General features: G+C 43.1%; 1 protein-coding gene across 1 annotated transcript in view; it reads right to left on the bottom strand.

Annotated features, from left to right (window-relative positions):
- Positions 1-16838, bottom strand: part of LOC124596453 (brachyurin-like) — a 58820-nt gene extending 41982 nt beyond the window's left edge. Inside the window, exon 1 of the mRNA XM_047135586.1 lies at positions 16748-16838. Coding sequence (XP_046991542.1) covers positions 16748-16795 — 48 coding nt within the window. The 5' untranslated portion in view covers positions 16796-16838. The remainder of the gene's footprint in view (positions 1-16747) is intronic.
- Positions 16839-23387: the final 6549 nt, after the last annotated feature.

The raw sequence follows: 23387 nt of genomic DNA, 5'->3' as shown, positions 1-23387 counted from the left end.
TAATACAGGCACTGTTGTAGCTGAAAGTCACATTTGATCCGAACATTTCACTGTTACATACCCACTCACGTTGCTATTGTATGTGTTTTCTGAATCTTACTTTGCGTATGCTTTGCGAGAAATACCTTTATTACTTATTTTGTAGTATCATTGTCGCAGATACTACTACAACGCCGCGCCAACACAAGGTTGGCAGCCCGTCGTCTGCCGAGCACACCGCACTCTAGCGGGCTGTGGAGCTCGACGGAACTGGAGTGTGCCTCGTTCACTCCTTAGCTAGATTTCAACCTAGGCAGACGCACTTTCATAATCGGCCCTCAGCCAGTTCTGTAATGTTTGTATTGATTCACTGAGGAGGGCCCATCAGGCTTAGTCCCTGAGAATATGTTGTATTAGTTCATGGTATTCTATGCTCCGAGGTTTAGTTATAGCCGCAGCTGCAGTCCTACAAACTACTGAAGATAAGTAATTTTCATTGTACTATGTGTTTCTTGAATAATAATCCTTTTCTCTAACAGTATGCCGTACCGCATATTATTGCAACCTGCACTCCTTCAGCTCCTATCAACTCGGCCTCCTACTTATGTGCATTTAGTAACGAGCTGAAAACACCCACGCGTTTTGTGCCTCTAACCAGTGAGACACAATGAATTTAATGTTTAGTTTCTAGCTTCCTGAAACAACTGGTTTAGAGTTTCGACATATTTTGTAGATTCTTCTCCGAACTGTTTCACTTACTTGTAGAAATGGGAGTATTTTTATCCTCTCTCTCACGGTACTCCGAGGTGACAAAAGTTGTGAGATAGAGATCTGCACATATACAGATGGCGGTAATATCGCGTACCCAAGGTATAAAAGGGCAATGCATTGGCGGAGCCCTCGTTTGTACTCAGGTGATTCATATAAAAAGGTTTCCGACATGATTATGACAGCTCGACGGGAATTAATAGACTTTGAACGAGGAATGGTAGTTGGAGCGAGACGGATGGGGCATTTCATTTTGTAAATCGTTATGGTTCTCAATAATCTGAGATTCACAATGTCAAAAGTGTTCCGAGAATACCATATCTGAGATATTACTTCTCACTTCAGACAACACGCTGGCCGATGGCCTTCACTCAACGACCGGTAGCAGTAGCGTTCGCATAGAGCGACAAGCATCTCTGCGCAAAATAACCGCAGAAATCAATGTGGGAGGTAGGACGAACGTATCCGTTAGGACAATGCCATGAAATTTGGCGTTAATGGGCTATGAAAGCAGACGACCAACACGAGTGCCTTTGCTAACAGCACGACATCGCCTACTGCAGCGCATCTCCTAGGTTCACTTGGAACCTAGACAACTGAAAAAGCGTGGCCTGGTCAGATGAGTCCCGATTTCAGTTGCTAAGAGCTGATGGTATCGTTCGAGTGTGGCGCAAATCCCACGAAGTCACCCCCAAGTTGTCAACAAAGCACTTTGCAAGCTGGAGGTGGCTCCATAATGGTGTGGGCTGTGTTTACGTGGAATGGACTGGGTCCTGGTTACGTTTCGCTACTTGGGATCATTTGCAGCCATTCCTGGACTTCATGTTCACGAACAAAGATAGAATTTTTTGGATGACAATGCGCCATATAACCATGCCACAAATTTTCACGATTAGTTTGAAGAACTTTCTGGGCAATTACAGCGAATTTTTTTGCCAACCAGATCGCCCGACATCAAACCCAACGATCATTAATGGGAAGCAATCGACAGATCAGATCGTGCACAAAATCCGCATCGGCAAGACCTTCGTAGTCATGGACAACTATAGAGGCCGCGTTGTCATAGTCATTTACGAGCAACACGTATTATGATATCGTTTTATACGTGCCACTTTTACTGCGAAATTAATGTTACGCTATCGTCTCAATACTTCCATGTCTTCACTTTTTGATATTAACTTGTAATTGCGTTGCTGTAAATGCGCTGTAAGCGCTGACTTTCTGTGCCATCCTGCTCAAATCTAAACGTTTGAATTATTTTTCCTTCACACTATCCGTCGAGTATGTAACGTTGTAAAGAGTGAATACCTAATTTTGCAGTACGTTTGCATCGTTTGTAATGAACTGTAAATTTCGTAGAATAAATTTACATTTATCCTTTGAGAATGGCTGTATCCTCGTGCGAGAGTGCTTTTGTATCTTGTGTTTCAGTTTGTTTCTTCTTTTCATACCTTATGAGTCGTTTAGTACTGTTTCTTGCTTGTACGTTATGCTGTATTGCTGTTGAACGTGTACACACTTTTGCTTACGCGTTTATTCCCTTCTTAGGTATAGTTTCAATCATAGACTTTAGCAACACTCATCTTGTGCTTATCTGCGTTGCAGTGGTCAGTTATATGTGATTGATAGTTTTCTGTGTTAATGCCATCTTCATGAGTGTGCGGATTGTGTATTTGAGTGACGCTTGTTTTGCGAGTATGAATTACTAATGTTTAGATGATTGTTTCCTTTATTCTGAGTTCATGGTAAATTTCGAATGTACGATGAATGGTTTGATATTGAGGATTACCTATCTGGTTTCTCCTGTCTTTACGTTGCAGCGCGTGCTGAAAAACTACTTCTGGACCTACTGGACTCCATGAAAACAGAGCCCTCTCGATAAGAATGTCGGAATTGGAAAATGCTACATTTTTCCTTAGGAAGGAAGTTATTTACACACTGATAAAAGAGAAATAGTGACAGTAATAGTTATATTTCTAGTATTCTTTATTAGTGACATGTTGTTACGATGGTGATAAAAAATGAAGTGTACTGACGTAACGAATAACGGCTTCCCAAATCGCTGTAATCGTGGATTTGTTTCTTATCTTCGGAATACATCGATTCCTCGCCAGAGAATCACGCAAATGATAAAGTGGCAGGCAATAAATTCTCCTCTTCCAAGAACTGCCGCCGCCAGAGCAGTATTTAACCGTTTCTGAAGTCAGTTTCTTATCTAAAGTTGTTTGGGTGCGGCCTGTCATCCCTCAAAGTTTGTTGTAGCACTTTTTTTTTCCAGATGGCGACTGTGTGGCTGACATGCAGTCACTGTGTATGCCTGGGCCTGTTTCCTGGAGCAGCGGAAGGAATCTTATGTCGTGCATGGAGAGGACGGCCTGCTGATTCTCTAATCCTCCTGAACTGGTTGTGGCTGGACCTGACTAGGCTGCTTCCGGAGCTTATGATTTCCGAAGGTTACCGGTGTTTTCCGAAGCCCCGCTCTAAAGAAACTGGTGAAAGGCATGGCAGTAGGCAGCACCTGTCGAAGCTCTGCTAGCAGGAAAAGGAAATGGCCTATGAAACTGCTACTTTTTGCTCCTAATCGTGATCGGCGTCAAGGACTCATTGTGAAATTACTTCGTAGGTCAGATTTGGATTTCACGAAATCAAAGGCCAGCTGGAAACCTTCTCGACTGTAGGATGAGAGTCGTGGACTCTGTGGGGCGCAGTTGAGGCCTTAAATGTATTGCGCGGACGAAGATTCCTGCTACGGAAAACTGAGGAAGTTAGCAAGTGAATTTACGGCGCACGTGATCCGACTGAAGAGCGGAGCAGGTTTTAGGTTTTTGGGAGCAAGGGAGCGGCTCTGTGGGCGAGGACTTGGTCTTTGGTCAGGGGCCTTACATCAGAACATGGAGGCATCAGCTAGCTGGAGGTCGTGTTTGATAACAACTTGGCGGTCTTGGCCAGTTCTTACAGAATGCAATAAATTCCAGTTGGTGCATTGGAGACTTGGAGTACGGTGTTTCTGCGTGTGTCCTTCTTTTGATCTTACAATGTTATGTAGGAGACGCTAGAACGCCAGTGTAGACAGGGTGCTTGTTTCCAATATGGTAGTCGGATATGAGAGGCTGTTGAAAGTATTTGCACTGGAAAGAGGTACTGATTAGTTGTATAGAAGTAGTGACTACTTTAACCTTGTCTTGCTGGCTAAAGCGAGGCTCGTGACACTTACTTAGTCTGTTATGGTACGCCTCGCGCCCGAGATTCCAGTAACAGTGAACTAACTAAAAAGGAATAGATAATAGTAAGGTTAAAAAATATGAAGTTGCCGTTTCATGAGAGATACTGGAAGTGGTGGCCATGGGAGTCCAGGCAACGCCGGCCGGGGTGACCGAGCGGTTCTAGGCGCTACAGTCTGGAACCGCGCGACCGCTACGGTCGCAGGTTCGAATCCTGCCTCGGGCATAGTTGTGTGTGATGTCCTTAGGTTAGTTGGGTTTAATTAGTTCTAAGTTCTAGGGGACTGATGACCTTAGAAGAAGTCCCACAGCCCGCATCTCGTGGTCGTGCGGTAGCGTTCTCGCTTCCCACGCCCGGGTTCCCGGGTTCGATTCCCGGCGGGGTCAGGGATTTTCTGTGCCTCGCGATGGCTGGGTGTTGTGTGCTGTCCTTAGGTTAGTTAGGTTTAAGTAGTTCTTAGTTCTAGGGGACTGATGACCACAGATGTTAAGTCCCATAGTGCTCAGAGCCATTTGAACCATTTTTGAAGAAGTCCCACAGTGCTCAGAACCATTTGAACCATTTTGAATCCAGGCAACGCTGACTTCGTATGACGACGTTACCAGCACCGCTCTGTAATTCTGCAGAAATGATGTTGTTGATGTCTCTAGTAATGTTTCGGTTAAGAACGACTGTTGTGCGAGGAGTGAAAGCATACACTTTACTTTTTAATGCGTTCCATAACAAAACGTCACACGATGTTAAGTCCGAGTACCTTGGGGGCCAGAGGGCTTCACTGACAAGTCTATGTTTAAGAAAGACTGGCGATGTGGAACATGCTTTGGTTGGATGTGTGAGCGGCTGCCTGGAACACTGCATACAGCTTCCCTGCATCTGTTAACTGTGCATAGAAAGAGTCAAAGATCTCTAGATATGTGGTACTGTTTAAGGTGTAACTGAAAATTATGTGCCCAACATTGCGCACGTAGCAACGCACAGCAAACACCTATCCTCTTTGAGTGGAGAGGTTCTTCATGCAGAATATGTAGGTTGTCGTGCGACCAGTATCTGAAATTCTGAGAGTTTACATAACGTGACAATGAAACCAGGTGTCATCTGACGTGACGCAAAGCGTGGAGTCCAAATAAACGTTAGTAATTGACGTTGACAGCCAGTTGCAACAAGTCACCAGAACTAAAGTCATCAAAGCCAGAATGGAGATATCAACGAATGAAACAAAAAGTGCAGACTCTGCAAGGAAGCTGAGGAAAGAAGTGATCATATCTTGAGCTGTTCCGAAAAGATCGCTCAAAATAATTACAAATGGAGGCACAATGACATGGCACAAGTCATCAACTGAAACCCGTGCTAAAATCACCACCTGCCACTGTCAAGGTACTCATGACACCAAAATCCAGAGAATGTTCTCGAAAACGAGCAATTCAGACTACTGAGGCACTTCAGACAGATCGCAATCAGGAGTACAGTACCATCAGACGACACTATTGTCGATAAAATGAAAGTGTGGATCATTAAGATTGCCGTCCCAGGTGATAGCAGAATCGACGACAAACAACTTGAAAAACTAGGTAGATACGACGACTTGAAAACTGAGCTTCAGCGACTCTGATGCAAACCACTGAAAGGTGTCCCTGAGGTTTTCGGTGCACTGTTAGCAGCGCTATGGGTTCTGAGTGAAGAAACATTTGGAAACCACTGCCATTGTTAAAATATTTACCTTCCAACTACAAAAATCCACTTTATTTGAGTCTGAACGAATCATCCACTGATACGTCAAGAAGTCCTAGATGCTTGGGAAGTGTCCGACTAGTGATAAAATACGAAATGCAACATAGTGAACTAATTTTGTAAACGAGATGTGTTACTCTGAGTGGCAAACTGGTAAGAGAAGTTAGTTGTATTAGTACTACTACAACTAACTTCTCTTACCCGTTTGCTACTCAGAGTAATGAAGAAAATGACTGTCAACCACTTGCACATATAACCTTGCTCAACGAACATCTGTCTCATACGCAATACGTGTCCTACGTTAGTTCCATACAGAAGTTATTTATCTCAACCGTCTAAGTGTGTCACTTCCATATATCTAATAACGAAGCAAGTGTCGCCATTCTGCGGTATCAGCTCATACAGATGAAGGGTAACTGTAACCTTTGTTTCAGTCGTTCATTTTAATCTCAAACTTTCCATCGTGCCTTTATCTCGCCCAACCTATCAGCGCTTGGTATACATTGCGCACTACTCACTGATATGCAGAGGATGAACACTTGTCTAGAGCTGTTCCCGTCTGGTCTATGAAGAAAACGCAGTTTACATCAGTTTCTTTGTTAAATCGTAATGATCGGTTCGGGCAAACCAGGTCATTTCCAGTTGTACACCAACAGCAGCCGGTGGTAGCAATCCTTATCGTGCTATTTGCTTATAAAGTTACATAAAATTGAAACATTCTGCGACACAGTGCCAACCCTCTGTGAATTTTCTTAGATCACACGTTGCCACTGTTTCTTTGGCTCCACGAAATTCTAACGCTTTTTAAAGATTCAGGAGAACGACGCTGGGTATGTTCATCTAAAATGTGTGCGAGTAATTAATTTAATTATCTACATAACTATTAATTTATGTATCCGCAGCTAGTCAAAAATGAGTGAAATGAGCAACGATTCTCTCTGTATGCTTTTCAGTTATCGGGGCAGATGTGCGTTAATTACTAATTAAGTTATTGCAATATTGTTGTTGCCTATCTTTCTCTTATTTAGATCGCCATTTTACACTGCCAGTGGAAGATATAAGTAAAGTTGTTTGCGCACATTTTACAGCACCTTCTCAGATAAGAATGTATAATAATAAAGCCGTACGTCTTAGTGATGGTTAATGGATGCAACCAGATTGGAGTATAAGACGTGCAGTTGCGCAGCTTCGCGAATAGCCTTCGAATGAGGTAAACTGGATGCAGTGAATTCGCACTGCAGAATTAAAGTCTGCTGCCCTCTAAGTTAAATGTGTGGCGGTCCCACTAAGACTGACTAATAATATCGTATTTATCCCAGTCATTGAGGTGAAATAGAGAAATAGAGATTCTACTACCGCCTACGCCTTGCTATACCGGTGCAGAAGAAAGAATATTGTGAGTAGAGGACTGAGGGAAGTTGTGCAGTGTAATACGCCCAACTATTCCTGAGTCGGTACCTTACTGCACTAAGTTTGGTTAAATGGACTACGACACTGACGTAAGGAACACAGCTGGTTCCACAACCTTTTCTGTAGGGTCAACGAATTGTACAATATTGGGATCTAAAGACAGATTGTGGTGGAGAAGGAGTAGATCATAAAATACGTTGCAGTAGAATTATAAGAAGTCCACCAACAAATGAAAATAAAATAAAATTAAAACCAGGACATATGAGGGCGTTTAAGGAGACAGAACAGAAAATTATGTTTTCGTGCGATATGATGACAGTGACAAACAACAGGGAAGAAACTGTAAAATCGGTTCAAGATTTCTATGAAACTGTATATTTCAGTAGACGTATCAATAATACAGATATTTAATACTGAAAATAATGACTTCACGTTGTGACGCCAGATGAGGTGTGTAAAGTCAGTCGAAGAATGAGAAAACGAAAGGCACCAGGATATGATGTTTCGATACACATGGCTAAATCTGGAGACAACGTAATACAAAAGTAACTAAAAAATTATTTAATTATGTCTGGGGAGGAAGATAATTTTTCAGAACTGCAACAATGGTGCAAATATTCTATTTCGCCTTAATGGAGAAAGACATGATATAAAAACCTGTACACCTGTCAACCCCCTCTCTATTGTGTACCAGATACTCACTAAAACATCTTTTATTCACGTAATGAAACGAGCTGGATTTTTGCCACGAATGCAGCACAAATGGAGGATTTTCAAATCGTGAAAGATAACTGTGAAAGAGCTTTCGAATCAGTTGTAACAAAGTTTGCACAGAAAGACACTCGATACACTGGGCAAACTTTCAAAATATCTCTACACTGAAGAATTCACTATCTCATCGACAGTATATGGACACCTCTTAGTGGACATTAGTATGGGGGGTGTCCGCTCTTCGCATTTATGACGGCTTGAACTCTGCTGGGGAGACTATCAGCGAGGTGTCACTGAATGTTTGTGGAGGAAAGGCAGACTATTTTTTCTCAAGCGTGGAAAGAGGAAGTAGTGATGTTAGTCGCCATTATAATTCATCCCAAAGGTGTTCCACTCGATTTGAGTCGGGGCTATAGGCAAGCGAGTTCATTTCAAGAATCTCAGTGTCCACAAACCATTGCTTCACAGAGGTTGCTTGATGAGCATCGTCCCCGAACCGTAACACTTTCTCCTTAGTACTTCAGTTTTGGTACTGCAGGTAACGTTCTCCAGGCATTCACCATATCCAAACCCTTCCTTCCGATTTCCGCGGAGTATAGCGTGAATCGTCCCTTCAAAGCACTCGTTTCCAGTCATCCACCGTCCGCAGCGTCGCTCTTTACACCGTCTCAAACAGCACTTCACACTGAGTATATTAATGTGTGACTTGGAGGAGTTGCTCGACTATTGTACCCCATGCCTTTCAACTCGATGCGAACAGTCATTACGCTACCTGCACTGCTGGTAACTTCGAAACTCACGCGTGATTTTCTCCGATGGTTTCATGTGAGTTTTTTACAACTCCCCTTCGCAATGCTCGACCGTACCTGTCTGTCGGTATCTGAGGTCTTCTTGTCTGTGGTTGTTCCTTCGCGTTTCCACTTCACAAACACACCGCAAAGGGTGTAGTTGTGCGGCATTAAAACAGCTGAAACTTTCTTGATGGAATTGTTACTCAGGTAACATCCAATGACTAGCTCGAATTTGAAGTCACTAATCTCTCCTGACCGTCGAATTTTGCAGTTACTGTTTCTCTACTGACAACACCATACTCTGCACACCATTTTATACATGCGCGTCTGTCTTCGTGAGATCTGGTGGTCAGTTCCGCATTACAAGTGTTGTCATACTTTTCTCATTAGATAGTGTATATTCCTCACTGCAACAGCTCCAATTAGACTTCCTCAGAATAATGATACATTCCAGATAAGGCGTTAGAAAAGGAAATTCTTACACTGAAGCGCCAAAGAAATTGATATAGGCATGCGTGTTCAAACACAGAGATCCGTAAACAGACAGAATACGGCGCCATGGTCGGCAACGCCTTTATAAGAGAACAAGTTTTTGGCACAGTTGTTAGATCATTTACTGCTGCTATAATGGCAGGTTATCAAGATATAAGCGAGTTTGAACGTGGTGCTGTAGTCGGCGCACAAGCAATTGGTCTCAGTTTCTCCGAGATAGCGATGAAGTGGGGATTTTCCCATACGGGCATTTCAAGAGTGTACCGTGACTATCAACAATCCGGTAAAACATCAAGTCTCCGGCATCAATGATGCCGGAAAAAGATCCTGCAAGATCAAGACCAAAGACGACGACTGAAGGGAAGCGTTCAACGTGACAGAAGTGCAACCCTTCCGCAAGCTGTTGCAGATTTCAGTGCTGGGCCATCAACAACTGTCAGCGTGCGAACCATTCAACGAAACATGATCGATAGGAATCTTTTGTTTGTACATCCTTTTGGCAGGAGATCTCTGGGACGACGGCCGTTTACTATCGTGACAAAATAAAACACATACAGCCGTCCTTATGATTTTATTTTATTTTGTTGCTACCAGTTTCAGCGCTTCAGTGCGTCACCTTCAGGCTATTTTAGATGCGGTGCAGGTTGATATGAGCCCCATACATAACACAGCAGTTTCCAGCATTACTGGATACGCAGATAATGTGTAGCACTCCAACCATCAACTGCCAACTGAAGCGTTGAAACTGGTAGCAACAAAATAAAATAAAATCATAAGGAAGGCTGCAGGTGTTTTATTTTGTCACGATCATTGATATGAGCGTTCGGAGGCGAAGAACCAGTTGTGTACCCTTGATGATTGCACGAGACAAAGCATTACGCCTCGACTGAGCCTGTTAACACCATTGGACTGTTGATGACTGGAAACATGTAGCCTGGTCGGACGAGTCTCGTTTCAAATTGTATCGAGCGGATCGACGTGTACGGGTACGGAGACAACCTCATGAGTCCATGAACCCTGCATGTCAGCAGGGTTCTGTTCAAGCTGGTGGAGACAATGTAATGGTGTGGGGCGTGTGTAGTTGGAGTGATATGGGACCGCTGACACGTCTAGATACAACTCTGATAGGTGACACGTTCGTAAGCATCCTGTGTGGTCGCCTGCATCTATTCATGTCCACTGTGATTTCCGAGGGACTTGTGCAATTCCAGCAGAGAAATGCGACACCCCACACGTCCAGAATTGCTACATAGTGGCTCCAGGAACACTCTTCTAAGTTTAAACATTTCCGTTGACTACCAAACTCCCTAGACATGAACATTATTAAGCGTATCTCGGAGTCCTTGGAACGTGCTGTTCAGAAGACATCTACACCTCCTCGTACTCTTTCGGATTTATGAACAGCCCTGCAGGATTCATGGTGTCTATTCCCTCCAGCACTACTTCAGACATTAGTCGAGTCCATGCCACGTCGTGTTGCTGCACTTCTGCGTGCTCGCGGGAGCCGTACACAATATTAGGCAGGTGTATCAGCTTCTTTGGGTCTTGAGTGTATATCGAAGAAGGTATCGGATCACTGGATTTCGTGTAACTCACCTTCGAGTTACTTTTGTGATCTTTGCTCTCAGTGCAGAACAGAGGATGAACAAAGAAAGTTTGTAACTAGGTCTGAAATACATTATAACAACACTGAAATAGTGTATCAAATGAATTTTGTGTTTAAGATAGCTGAAACGATGTGTGTATGGACAGGAAAAAAAAACCAGAAGAATAAAAGTGCTTGTGATGAATAAAATAGGTTACAAAACCTGGAACCTAGCTTTCGCAATCCCGTAAGGGGAAAACTTACTCTCTGTTTGCATTACCATTTTTTCTTTATGGTAATTATTATAATTACAATAGTTTTGTGTAATGAACCTTCCGGCTGATTCGATACTGTTCTTCAGTAATTTCTTTCCTTGCTGACATCTTCACCTCAGAGTAGCACTTGCATCCAACGTCCTCCATTATTTGTTGTGTATATTGCAGTCTCTGTCTTCTACTACAATTTTTGCTCTCCGCAAATGCATCAGGTACTGTGGCCCTATGTTTGATACTAAGAGACTTCTTTTGGCCACGAATGCTATCTTGTTGAGAGTTATCTACTCTTTATGTCCTCTCTGCTTCGTCTATCATAATGACTTATTTTGAAAAAAAAATCAAAACTTCAGGGGGCTGGGGAATGCATATTGTGTATTAGGGAACTACTGGGAGGGACTAGGTAACATGTTAATCAGGGAACAGACTGAAGTGAAAGGCATAATTACGACTTACACGAAAAGTGGCAGTCACACAAAAACGAACACAACAGACAAAACTTCTTAAGTGCAAGAAAATTAATGAAGAAGACACTCAAAAGAATCAAGAAAGCCGAAGAAGACCAACTTCTCTTTCAGATCCAGAAGAAAAACACAAGTAACTTTTACAAGTTTAAACGAAAAATAAACAGATACAGCCCACCGGCCCTACAACTCCAAGACAAAAACGGAAATATTCCCCACAACAACAGGGATAATAGTAATGCATCTGAAGAATATTTCAGAGACTTCTCAACTATGAAGACTTTGTAGAAAAACTGTACGTAAGTACCTTAAAATTAACCAATCCAAACTTGGAGCAATTACAACGAATCTCAAAAACTAAGACCTCGGGAGAAAACCATGTCACAGCTAAACTTGGGAAAAATGTCGACCAAAATTCCATGGAGTCCCACCAAAACATCTTAGAAAGAAATTCGGATAAATGAAAGAATTCCAAGTGATTGGAAGAAGGCCCTCATCTACCTACTTCATAATAAAGGGTCCAAAACAGACCCCAGCAACTACAGAGAGACTTCTTTCTTAGACGTAACATACGAGATATTCTCTAGAGTCCTACTAAACAAAGCAGAACCGCAACTCAACCATCACCCTGGAGAATACCAAGCGGGTTTCAGGAAAGTAAGATACTGTCCAGAACCTCCAAAAACCTCATGGTTTATCAAAAATCAAAATCACTTGGTATTACTTTCATTGACTTCCAAGAAACATACGACTCAACAGAATTGGATTCCCTCACCTCTATAATTAAGGTAGAAACAAAGTCACGAACCGAATCGGCGAAAACCTTTCCAACATATAATTCAAAGTTAACAGGGGAACTGTCCGACCCTTTAGACATAACAGTGGAGTATGAAAAAAGAACTAACTTCCTCTCTCCTATTTAACTGATTCCTAGAAGAAATAGTCAGCGATTGGAACACAAAGATCCATAGTTTAATCCGACAAGAAACAAGATACAAAGGCCTTTGCAGAAGATGTGGCCCTTCTAACCGAGACCTGAAAAGATGCCAAAGAACAGGCCATCAGTAAAAAAGGCTATAAGAAAACATATGTCTCAAAATATCCTTCTAAAAGACTAAAATAACGACAAACATAAAAAAAACACACAGAAACTTCCTAAAATGGGAGAACTTAAACAGGTATCGTTAAAGAATTCAAGCGGCGCGGAGTGGTCGCGCGGTTAGAGGCGCCATGTCCCGGATTGCGCGGCCCGTCCCGCTGGAGGTTCGAGTCCTACCTCGGGCACGGGTGCGTGTGTTGTTCTTAGCCTAAGTTACTTTAAGCAGCGTAAGTCTAGGGACCGATGACCTCATCATATTGGTCGCTTAGGAATTCACACACATTTGAACATTTTTGAAAGAATTCAAATACCTTGAAGAATGTATCAGGTGGAATGTCCTCGAGAAAAAACCGACGGATTCTGATAAAATGAACTAGCTTTCCAACACATCAAAAACACATATAACAAGAAGTCCCACTTATGGAATACAAAAATAACTCCCTATAAAACGGTAATCAATCAGAAGTCGCATAAGCAGCCGGAACACCATCCATCATCTGCCAGGGCCCAATTGAAACATTCGAGGTCAAAGAAATCAAGATAACGACAGAAATCCTAGGTCCTAAATTCCGTAACAACAAATCAATCCAAATAAAAAACGAAACCCTTTACCAAAAAGCCGAAATCTCTCACACACAATGACTAAATAAAGTATTGATTGTTATGGACAGATCCTTGAAGTGAACTCAACAGACAACCAGAAATTTGTTCACTAATTCGAAAAAAAAAGTTTAAGGGAACAGAGGAGGGTAAAAATACTCAAAGATAAAACTGAAATAAAACCGGAGGCAAGAAGGATGGTTACAACTAAAAAATCAGAAAGAACGAAACAGTACTGGGCTGAAAGTAAGGCTCAGAACATTAAAAAGTCCTTAGTTGAACGTATTCCGAAGGCCGGTGAAACAATAGAAGAAGAAAATGAAATGTAGGCAAAAGTGAAATAGATGATCCAAGGAAATTCGTTGGCGGATCCCAAGAAGCCCTCGTGTTGTCTATTGTCGGCCCGTAATTGCAACATCATCCAATTTGACAAATTATTTCACTTAGTGTAATGATATGACCTATTGTCTAAAGGGATTTCATTCTATTTTCATGCAGTTTTTGCTTTGACTGCCGCCTAATCTTTTTGCAGGGGCGTTGATGTGGAACATCTTGTCCTCTGCTAGAGATGTCACTGTATTTGTTCGACCACAGATGGCGACGAAGGAGACTTGCAGGTTCCGTCATATTTGTCTTCAGCCACGGTTTATCACAACCCTTTCTATTTCGCAACAGCTTAATTCACGCCATCGCCATTCTTTGTGTAAGAAGTCGTTTGTATGATTATTCTGTATCGACAGCATCTTGCGTATGCATTGTAATGTCACCTTCCATTCACGTTATGACGGGTTTCCTTCCTGACAGTAGAGAGTTAGTCCACAGCTCTGGTTGAACAATGAGCATAAAGAGTTGTCCAACAGCGTTGAACATAACGGAGTTCTGGATGCCAAATGGAGTGAAATGTTGCTGCGGTGAAAGTCGTCTGTCCAGTCATGACTTCCCAGCCTCTAAGGGATGCGATATAACCCACAGCAAATCTCCATGTGTGGAAGTAGAAAAAAGCCAGTAAAACCAGCTGTGTCGTGGGTGATGAAACACACACTTCATCTGTGTAACACCTTCTGTCCCACAACACTGTTATAGGTGCGACATTCCATGCCTCTCTGCGCACCATTATATCCAGCAGTGTGGATTGTGGATTGATTTTATACGAGGTTCGTCAGAAACAGTTTGAAAAGCTTGTAAGGGTGTTGCAGGGTAGGCTGTACTGAGAAAAAACTATCAAGAAAAAAATTCGATACGTTGTACCGTTTCCGAGTTAATAAGCATTGAAGTTAGGTAATCAGGCTGCTGCGCACAGAGACGATGTCGCAAAATGTGTTTTCCTCTTGGATTCCTAAGTCCGAACAAAATAACAATAAAAACATTGGACATGGGACGGTTGTCAAGGATCGAACCCGAGCCAAAGGATCACTATGAGAACAGCTGACACTAGTTGTATCTGGCGGGCCGCTTGAATTTGCTCCTGCAACGGCCTGACTGGCTAACTTGGATGTTAATTAATTTGGAAAAGTCTCAACCAATAAAGTTCTTTTCTTAACACATATTTCTCATCACAGCATACATTGCAACACCCTTACAAGCTTTTCAGACTGTTTGAGACCACCCTCTATTCTACTCTAAAAAAAATGGTTCAAATGGCTCTGAGCACTATGGGACTTAACAGCTATGGCCATCAGTCCCCTAGAACTTAGAACTACTTAAACCTAACTAACCTAAGGACATCACACAACACCCAGTCATCACGAGGCAGAGAAAATCCCTGACCCCGCCGGGAATCGAACCCGGGCGCGGGAAGCGACAACGCTACCGCACCTATTCTACTCTGCTCAAGATACCTAGAACACGCAAGAAATGGTGATACAATAGGGAAACTGTAGTTTTTCATACATTCCACTTCTAATTAGATTATAGTTTTAGCGTAATGCATGTGATAATAATATGGAATGAAAACGACATCCATGCGCACAACACCTACTTTCAATAAAAAACAACTTTTAGTCAAATAATAGTGTGTGGCACTATCTTGTTTCCTGTTTCACATCATTTATGGAGCGGAATTCCAAACGCCAATATTCGTCAACAGATTAGCGGTAATGTTCAGGCCTTTTCCTCCAGACGGTAGAAACACCTTCTGCATTGTAACTGATTATCTACTTACTGTGTTTTTTATTTTATTTTTATTATTTGGCGTGTTTTTTTATCGTGCTGCAGCAGCTTTGGACAACTACAGAAACCAAACACGACGACTCTCTAAAAAGCAAAGTCTCCGATTTTCATTATGTGAAAACTCTTGAAACTTTTTATATAAAACAAACGTTGTTAACATTCTGCATCTTTACTTTTCACGTCAACACATTCGCAACCCTCTGCCGCTAGAGGGCCCCGAATTGTTGGTGTAATAATGCGATGTGTAATGTAACAATGTCGGTCAGTGAGAAACGGCATGCTGCAATCGATTTTATAACTGCAGAAAACGTGCCTCCAATACAGATCCTTAGAAGAAGGAATGCTATATACGGTGATGATTGTATCGACGTCAATAATGTACGATGTTGGGTTATTCGTGCTCACTGCCATCTATCTTACTCTATACAGTCCCGACTTGGCCTTATCCGATTTTCACCTGTTTCAAAACATAAAGGACACCTTCGAGGCCTTCATTTTGGTAGAGATGAAGCGGTGCAAGGAGAGCTGCAGTTGTGGCTCCGTCAACAACGTCAGACATTCTACAGTGACGTCATCAACAAACTGGTCTCTCGTTTAGAGAAATTTGTTCCACACCAGGGGGACTACGATGTGGAATAAATATGTAGACACGAAGAATAATGATGTTGAATGTCAATAAAGTCTGTATCATTTAAAAGGCTTTAACAGTGTTACATAAAAATTCGGAGGTATTATTTTTCAGCACGCTTTCGTTTACAGAGAAATCATAATATGAAAAGTTTGAGCAGTATATCCACATAGGTACGATAATAGTGGGTAAACAACCTTTTTGGTTCTGTGCTAGGACCTCCAGAGTTCCTTATCAGATTGAGTGGAGGCTTCATCAAATAGCATTTTTGGTATGTAATGGTATGAAATGTTGTTCTGTTAGATTGGTTTCTGTTTATCACTGCAATTTACTTATGGACCAAATCAGAATTATTACTGATTACTGTTATATGGTAGGTTGCAGAGAAAGTGTGTGTGTGTGTGTGTGTGTGTGTGTGTGTGTGTGTGTGTGTGTATGGTGGGTATGCGAGCGGAATAGTGTGTGTAATGAAAGAGAGGTGATTGTTTACATGTCAAATTATTTTCAACATGTTACACAACTGTAAGTCGGCTAGGAAAATTGTATTGTTTTCTCTTATTTATGTTAAAGAGTTTACGAGAGATGGCACTTCACTTTGGTTTTTGTGAGGCCGTGGAAAACTTCAGACATATTCTTTGTTAGGGAAATGAGTCCTATATTAGCCTGGGAAACGGAGAGGGTTATATCAGAGTTTATATAACCCCCACGATAACAATAACACGATTTTTACGCGTGTCCTGATTACAAATATATCAGTTCGCTGATGTATCACGTCGGTGCCTGTATTCTGTATAACACTCCGTGAATCAGTAATAGACTTCCTACTCACCTGCGCCACCGCCACTGACAGGAGAACGCACGCCAACAGGAGTTTCATGTCTAGTCAGTGAATGGAGCAACGATGGAGTCGATCAATTTATACACCTTCTGAAGGACACCAACACAGTGGTTTTTGAATGTAGCTCGATAAGATTATTGCCACATTTATGAGGCGCAGATAAGAGTTTGTCGTCCCTGACTGGTGAAATACTGTGTTAAAGTGCTTAAAAGCACTTATTTTGAAATCTCAGTTTCGAGCTCGCTCAGAGCATGAGGCTGTCATACATTTTCTATCCTGATTGTGTAAGTGGAAATTTTCATGGAAACTAGGTGAGGTGAACAATTTCTGCTGCGCTACGATATGCAGCTGGTGATAGATTGTAACCTGTTTCAAGTGTAAAGTAGCATCAATATGGAGTAACCACCAGTAAAAAAAAAATGGCTCTAAGCACTATGGGACTTAACATCTGAGGTCATCAGTCCCCTAGACTTAGAAGTAATTAAACCTTACTAACCTAAGGACATCACACACAGCCATGCCCGAGGCAGGATTCGAACCTTCGACCGTAGCAGCAACGCGATTCCGGACTGAAGCGCCTAGAACCGCTCGGCCACCACAGCCGGCTAACCACCAGTCATTTGTTACTGAGGGGACCTACGAATTCTGGTCGGTATAAAACAGAAAGGAAGATTAGTGTATAACGTGTCGTTGACTATGACGAAACTGGAAGACATTCACGTTTTGGACACGGTTGGGGAAGGAAACATTCTGTCTTCAAAGAAACAGTCCAGGCATTTGTCTTCTTAGAAATCTAGGAAGAGCTAGTCCTGGATGACTGGAGGAGGATTCGAAATCTGATCCTCCTGCGTACGGGAGCTCTGTAAGATACCCGCAGCGCCGCCTCGGTTGCCTTCTCGCCCTGAAGCCTGACAGAGCTAATCCCAATACTCGTTAGTCTCGAAACCCACTTCCGCCGTCGGACTTACACGGACAACGGTTAGGACACATAACTACATCAGTGTCCAGAACGTATGGCAGATTAGAGTATTCTCATGTGGTGTACAAGAATATTTCGAGAGCTAAATATAATCAATTTACACAGTAAATAATATGCATAGCAAAGGAGTGTATTACTAGTTTCTTTCATCGGGCGAGAGCATCTTAAGGTATTCGTTGTCCTGATGGCAGTATGCTGAAGATGCACATCGAACCCACATCACTTTGTATTCGCGATGGTGTCGAGTGGAGCTTTAAAACTTTAACATGTTGCTACCAGGGCATGGAACTCTTGAAGATCCTCTTGACTTGTAATGAACCAGTCTGCAAGACAGAAATATTACTACGCTGTGTCACCTCGTGGTCTACTCGTGAATGTCGCGCACTGTAGGCGCAAAGTCGCGAGTTCCAGTCCATTCCCTTCTTTATTTTTTAATCAGCGTTTCGACTGTCTTCTAAAGGTATCAGTCCGGTGGAGTCTCAAAGATAATCCTATTCACTTTCTAACCCACCAGTAATAGCGAAAACTTCCAGAAATAATTCTGCAGAACAGCTCGCGGCTGCGTGAAGACCAGATCAGTTTATGCTCTACAGTTCCATAGCCCTACAGCGGCTACGCGCCACCGGCCACCTGATGTCGGGCAGCGTCCGACCAGGAGACCTCGGCAGGGCGATATCAAGGCGTTTATCAATTGTTATCTTCTTATTTGAAGTTCGGTATTTATCTTGTGTTACATAATAGGTTTTGCATACTTCAAACTTATGAACGTTGTATAAGCGATGTAAAGTTGAGTCGCAAATGGAAAAATGTCTAATACTTACGGTATATTTGCTTTGGGTGTGATAGAGGGAAATGTTTTCCAGAAAGAACGTTCTGGCGTGAATGATTTTCCAGATTCAGGAAGTTTCGATAACTAACCTATGTGATGAACTGCAACACTTTAACCTTGGTGCTACAAATTGTTCAAATGGCTCTGAGCACTATGGGACTTAACATCAATGGTCACCAGTCCCCTAGAACTTAGAACTACTTAAACCTAACTAACCTAAGGACATCACACAACACCCAGCCATCACGAGGCAGAGAAAATCCCTGACCCCGCCGGGAATCGAACCCGGGAACCCGGGCGTGGGAAGCGAAAACGCTACCGCACGACCACGAGATGCGGGCTTTGGTGTTACAGATAGATTTGTGTTTGGAGAGGGTCCACCTTGCGCAAATCATAATTTTCTTTTTCTTTTTCGGACATGTTTCACTGAAGTTTCAACATCGTCAGTTGGTTTTTGTTATCGTCTATAAAAGAGGAAAAATTTATTTTACTACATATACACATACAGATTTGAGTTTTTATGACAATATTTACAAATTAAAAGAAACAGATAAACTCTGCATATATAACGTGTTACTGCGAGCTGCGTATTTCCTGGAATTTATTTTATTTGATGCATTCGTTTTATTTCACAGTTTGTGATCTGCAACCATGTAGCACTTAATGTGGAGCGTTCTTTACTTCGGAAATTTACGACTGTATGCCTACTGTTACGCATACCATTAACTAATACAATGTGGCATATTGTGTGTCTGTGTTTGTAATATGTTTCAGTTGCTTTTGCTGATTTCTTCATGATCTTCACTGTGAAGACCTAAGTAACAAATAGTAAAACCGAACAGCTCCATTAAATGACATAAAATCCAGGAAATCCACAGCATGTGGAAAGAAGGTAAATGTACAAGATTTGTCTTTTTTCAAATACGGAAATACTGTCTTAAAATCTCAAATGTATATGTGTACAAACAGTTGTTATTGTTATTGTGGTCTTCAGTCCAGAGACTGGTTTGATGCAGCTCTTCATGCTACTCTATCCTGTGCGAGCTTCTTCACCTCCCAGTACCTACTGCAGCCTACATCCTTCTGTATCTGCTTAGTGTATTCACCTCTTGGTCTCCCTCTACGATTTTTACCCTCCACACTGCCCTCCAATACTAAACTGGTGATCCGTTGATGCCTCAGAACATGTCCTACCAACCGATCCCTTCTTCTAGTCAAGTTGTGCCACAAGCTCCTCTTCTCCCCAATTCTGTTCAATACCTCCTCATTGGTTATGTGATCTACCCATCTAATCTTCAGCATTCTTCTGTAGCACCACATTTCGAAAGCTTCTATTCTCTTCTTGTCTAAACTATTTATCGTCCACGTTTCACTTCCATACATGACTACACTCCATACAAATACTTTCATAAACGACTTCCTGACATTTAAATATGTACTCGATGTTAACAAATTTTTCTTCTCCAGAAACGCTTTCCTTGCCATTGCCAGTCTACATTTTATATCCTCTCTACTTCGACCATCATCAGTTATTTTGCTCCCCAAATAGCAAAAGTCCTTTACTACTTTTAGTGTCTCATTTCCTAATCTAATTCCCTCAGCATCACCCGATTTAATTCGACTACATTCGATTATCCTCGTCTTGCTTTTGTTGATGTTCATCTTATACCCTCCTTTCAAGACACTGTCCATTCCGTTCAACTGCTCTTCCAAGTACAAACAGTAAAAAGCGTTTTTCCTGTTTTACAGAAGATGGGAAAAAGCCTACTGATGATGCTGAAACTTCAGCGAAACATGTCTGGGGAATAAAAATAAAAATAAAAAGTGTGTTTTACTCAAGGCGGATCCCCCGAAAAACAGATCTGTTTGTAAACAAACACGGACAGAAGAGAAGCAACCTCAAGATGATTACTTTGAGCTACATTTGAATTCAATAGGAAAGGTGGAGAAACCGGGTGTAGGAACATTGCATGCTCTAACTAAAAGCAAGAAAAAATCAGAACGGCAAGTATTCCTAAACTTTTGCTTCAACGTCTTCAGTTCACTCATTAAGGATGCCTACGCAGTATTGTTACTGGTAAAACTATTTCTTTTTACTCAATGGCCTGCTGCACGTCTTTCAGTTGGACGTCACTTCGGCCGCTTGCGTGTCCCTAACCTACCCCAGCGACCCAGCGGGGTAGAGGGCGCACAGTTTAACGTGGAATCCGAATCAGTGCCGTTTCTGGTAGAGATCAGACATCAACTCCGTATAGTCGCTTTAAAGTCGCCAGCGAATCCTGTTAAGTCATCTCCGAACTCCCCGTCTCAGTGTGCCCGTAACTCGACTCGTGAGTCTCCGCAGCTGTCATTTATCTGCTGCCCGGCCGGTGTGGCCGTGCGGTTCTAGGCGCTTCAGTCTGGAACCGCGCGACCGCTACGGTCGCAGGTTCGAATCCTGCCTAGGGCATTGATGTGTGTGAGAGTCCTTAGGTTAGTTAAGTTTAAGTAGTTCTAAGTTCTAGGGGACTGATGACCTCAGAAGTTAAGTCCCATAGTGCTCAGAGCCATTTGAACCATTTATATGCTATCAGGTACAAAGGGGCTCGACTGGCTCAGAAAGGAGGGTGAGAAGACGAGTTCGCAAGTAAAGCCGTGGTCTTGCGACATTCCCGCTACATAAGTAACCGTTTTGAAAGAAATTTCCGACATGAAACTGTAAATTACTATCCATTTATCTTACATAATCTTGATCTCGGCTTTATAGTCATTCTCAAGTGCTAGTTGCCACAAAATATCCGACCTGTCTATATAACAGAAGCAATTTCTATACCAATATAACGACCGGTTAGCAGTGCATATTCTTATGACTGTTAATACCCTAGCGGAGGGAACATAACTGATGTTATTGGCTTCGATGCTGTCACACACTAAAATCCCCATGTCGGTGTCTATTGATCACCAGGCATTACATTCGTTGCATAATCATGAAAATACTGGAATGTGTTGGTCTACACGTCTTTCAAGAATTCGAAGTCGACTCCTGTAACTTGCATTCTCTCAGGAGTTAGATCTTGGCAGGAGAGCTAACACCCTTGTATTCATTGTGGCCAAGCGGTAACCCTGGGGGTGCAGTGGCTGGGCAGGGCTACCCATGGTGATGTTGGAGAGAAGAGGACATTACGACTGACATCACGGCTCACCGACCACAGACCCTCCAGTATTGTTCATTCCTCAAGGGCTCTAGATCGCCGTTCTGTCCAATCTCGACGTCCTTTGCCCACAACTTGGGCGCAAAAGTGACATCGTAATGGTTTATAGGAAGAGACTGTGTGGCTTCGCAGCCTGCACTAGATCCTTCCCGGTCGCCATGGTCACCTCAGAGGAGTGGCAGATGGACGCCGCCCATCCTGCCGTCCGTTCTACACGCTGGAGTCGGCATAAATGGTGTGGGCCTCCTGATGGCGTCCTGCGAGATCACTTGTTCTTCCTCCAGCGAGTGGGAACTGCTGTGACCTGACGCGGTCCCTTGGCATCGTTTCCTGTGTTTCGCTGAAAGTTGTTGTCGCGTGTGGCCTACCATGTTGAACCATGGCATTGACTCACGCCTCCTAGGGTTCAGTTGGTACGATAAGTGAATTAATTGTCAGTGGTGCCGGCAGTACTCGTTGGTATCAGTGACATTGGACGGCCAGGCGTCGGTCCACAGTAGTTGGGTCTGGTTCAACAACGTCGGTCTGATGTGTGTGGGCTAGAGGAGGCGTCGTGAGCGTCGGCGTATTAGTCTTTGGGAGGATCTTTGGCGTCGGTGGACGTTGTGTGATCCGACGTTAAAGGGCGCTGATGACCACGTAGTTGAGCAGCCCACAAACGAAACATCATCATCAACGAAGGAGAATGCAGTGTCAATGGCCAGTGGAAGATATGACAAGAAGCAGCTCGCTGCACACCAAATATTCAACACTGAGGGCGGTGATTGGGTCAGTTACGCCAGCCAAACAACACCAAAATATTCCACCGACCTACTGGGGAACAAGAACCGCAGGCGTTAGCGGCAGAAAGCAGTATTTAGGGACTGGCAGCGAGCTCGTCATCATCGTCCAGCGTGAGGCGTTGGAGTGACGTAGAACCTGTGTCACTTAGCGCCGCCACTGGTTCAGAGTCTTCACCGCCATCGCAATCATAGTTGCAGGACAACGCGAACACCAAGTCCCCAGGCAGAGAAAACCCCCAACCCGGCCAGGAATCGAACCCTGGGCCCCATGATTGAGAGGCAGCAATGCTAGCTGCTAGACCACGAGCTGCGGAGATTCTCCTTCGTGTTGCTTACCTTGGTGCTCCGCCGAACCGCTTACGTCATTGTATCATACCAATGAACTGTGCAACAGAATGTAACACACGTACGACTTCTGCCCCCCAATATTCCTCGCATTCGGGAGGACGACGGTTCAATCCCGCGTCTGGCCATCCTGATTTAGGTTTTCCGTGATTTCCCTAAATCGCTCCAGGCAAATGCCGGGATGGTTCCTTTGAAAGGGCACGGCCGACTTCCTTCCCCATCATTCCCTAATCCGATGAGACCGATGACCTCGCTGTCTGGTCTCCTTCCCCAAACAACCAACCAACCAACCAATATTCCTTCACATTTTAACTACCTTCACTACTGTAAAACTTCTGTATTTATCTAACTTATGAACTCTGATCATTCGACCCCCCCCCCCCTCCCCTCTTCTACGGAATGAATGCGTCCCCACATTCTGTCCATCCATCTATTTACATCCGACTCTGTTTATCTGGTTTTGACCCCTTCAGCGGTTCCGAACTTGTACCTTATTTACAGAGTT

The sequence above is a fragment of the Schistocerca americana genome, chromosome 2 (assembly GCF_021461395.2).
Source record: "Schistocerca americana isolate TAMUIC-IGC-003095 chromosome 2, iqSchAmer2.1, whole genome shotgun sequence".
NCBI lineage: Eukaryota > Metazoa > Arthropoda > Insecta > Orthoptera > Acrididae > Schistocerca > Schistocerca americana.
The sequence above is the reverse complement of the archived record's forward strand: the minus strand, read 5'-3'. Positions and strand labels throughout refer to the sequence as shown.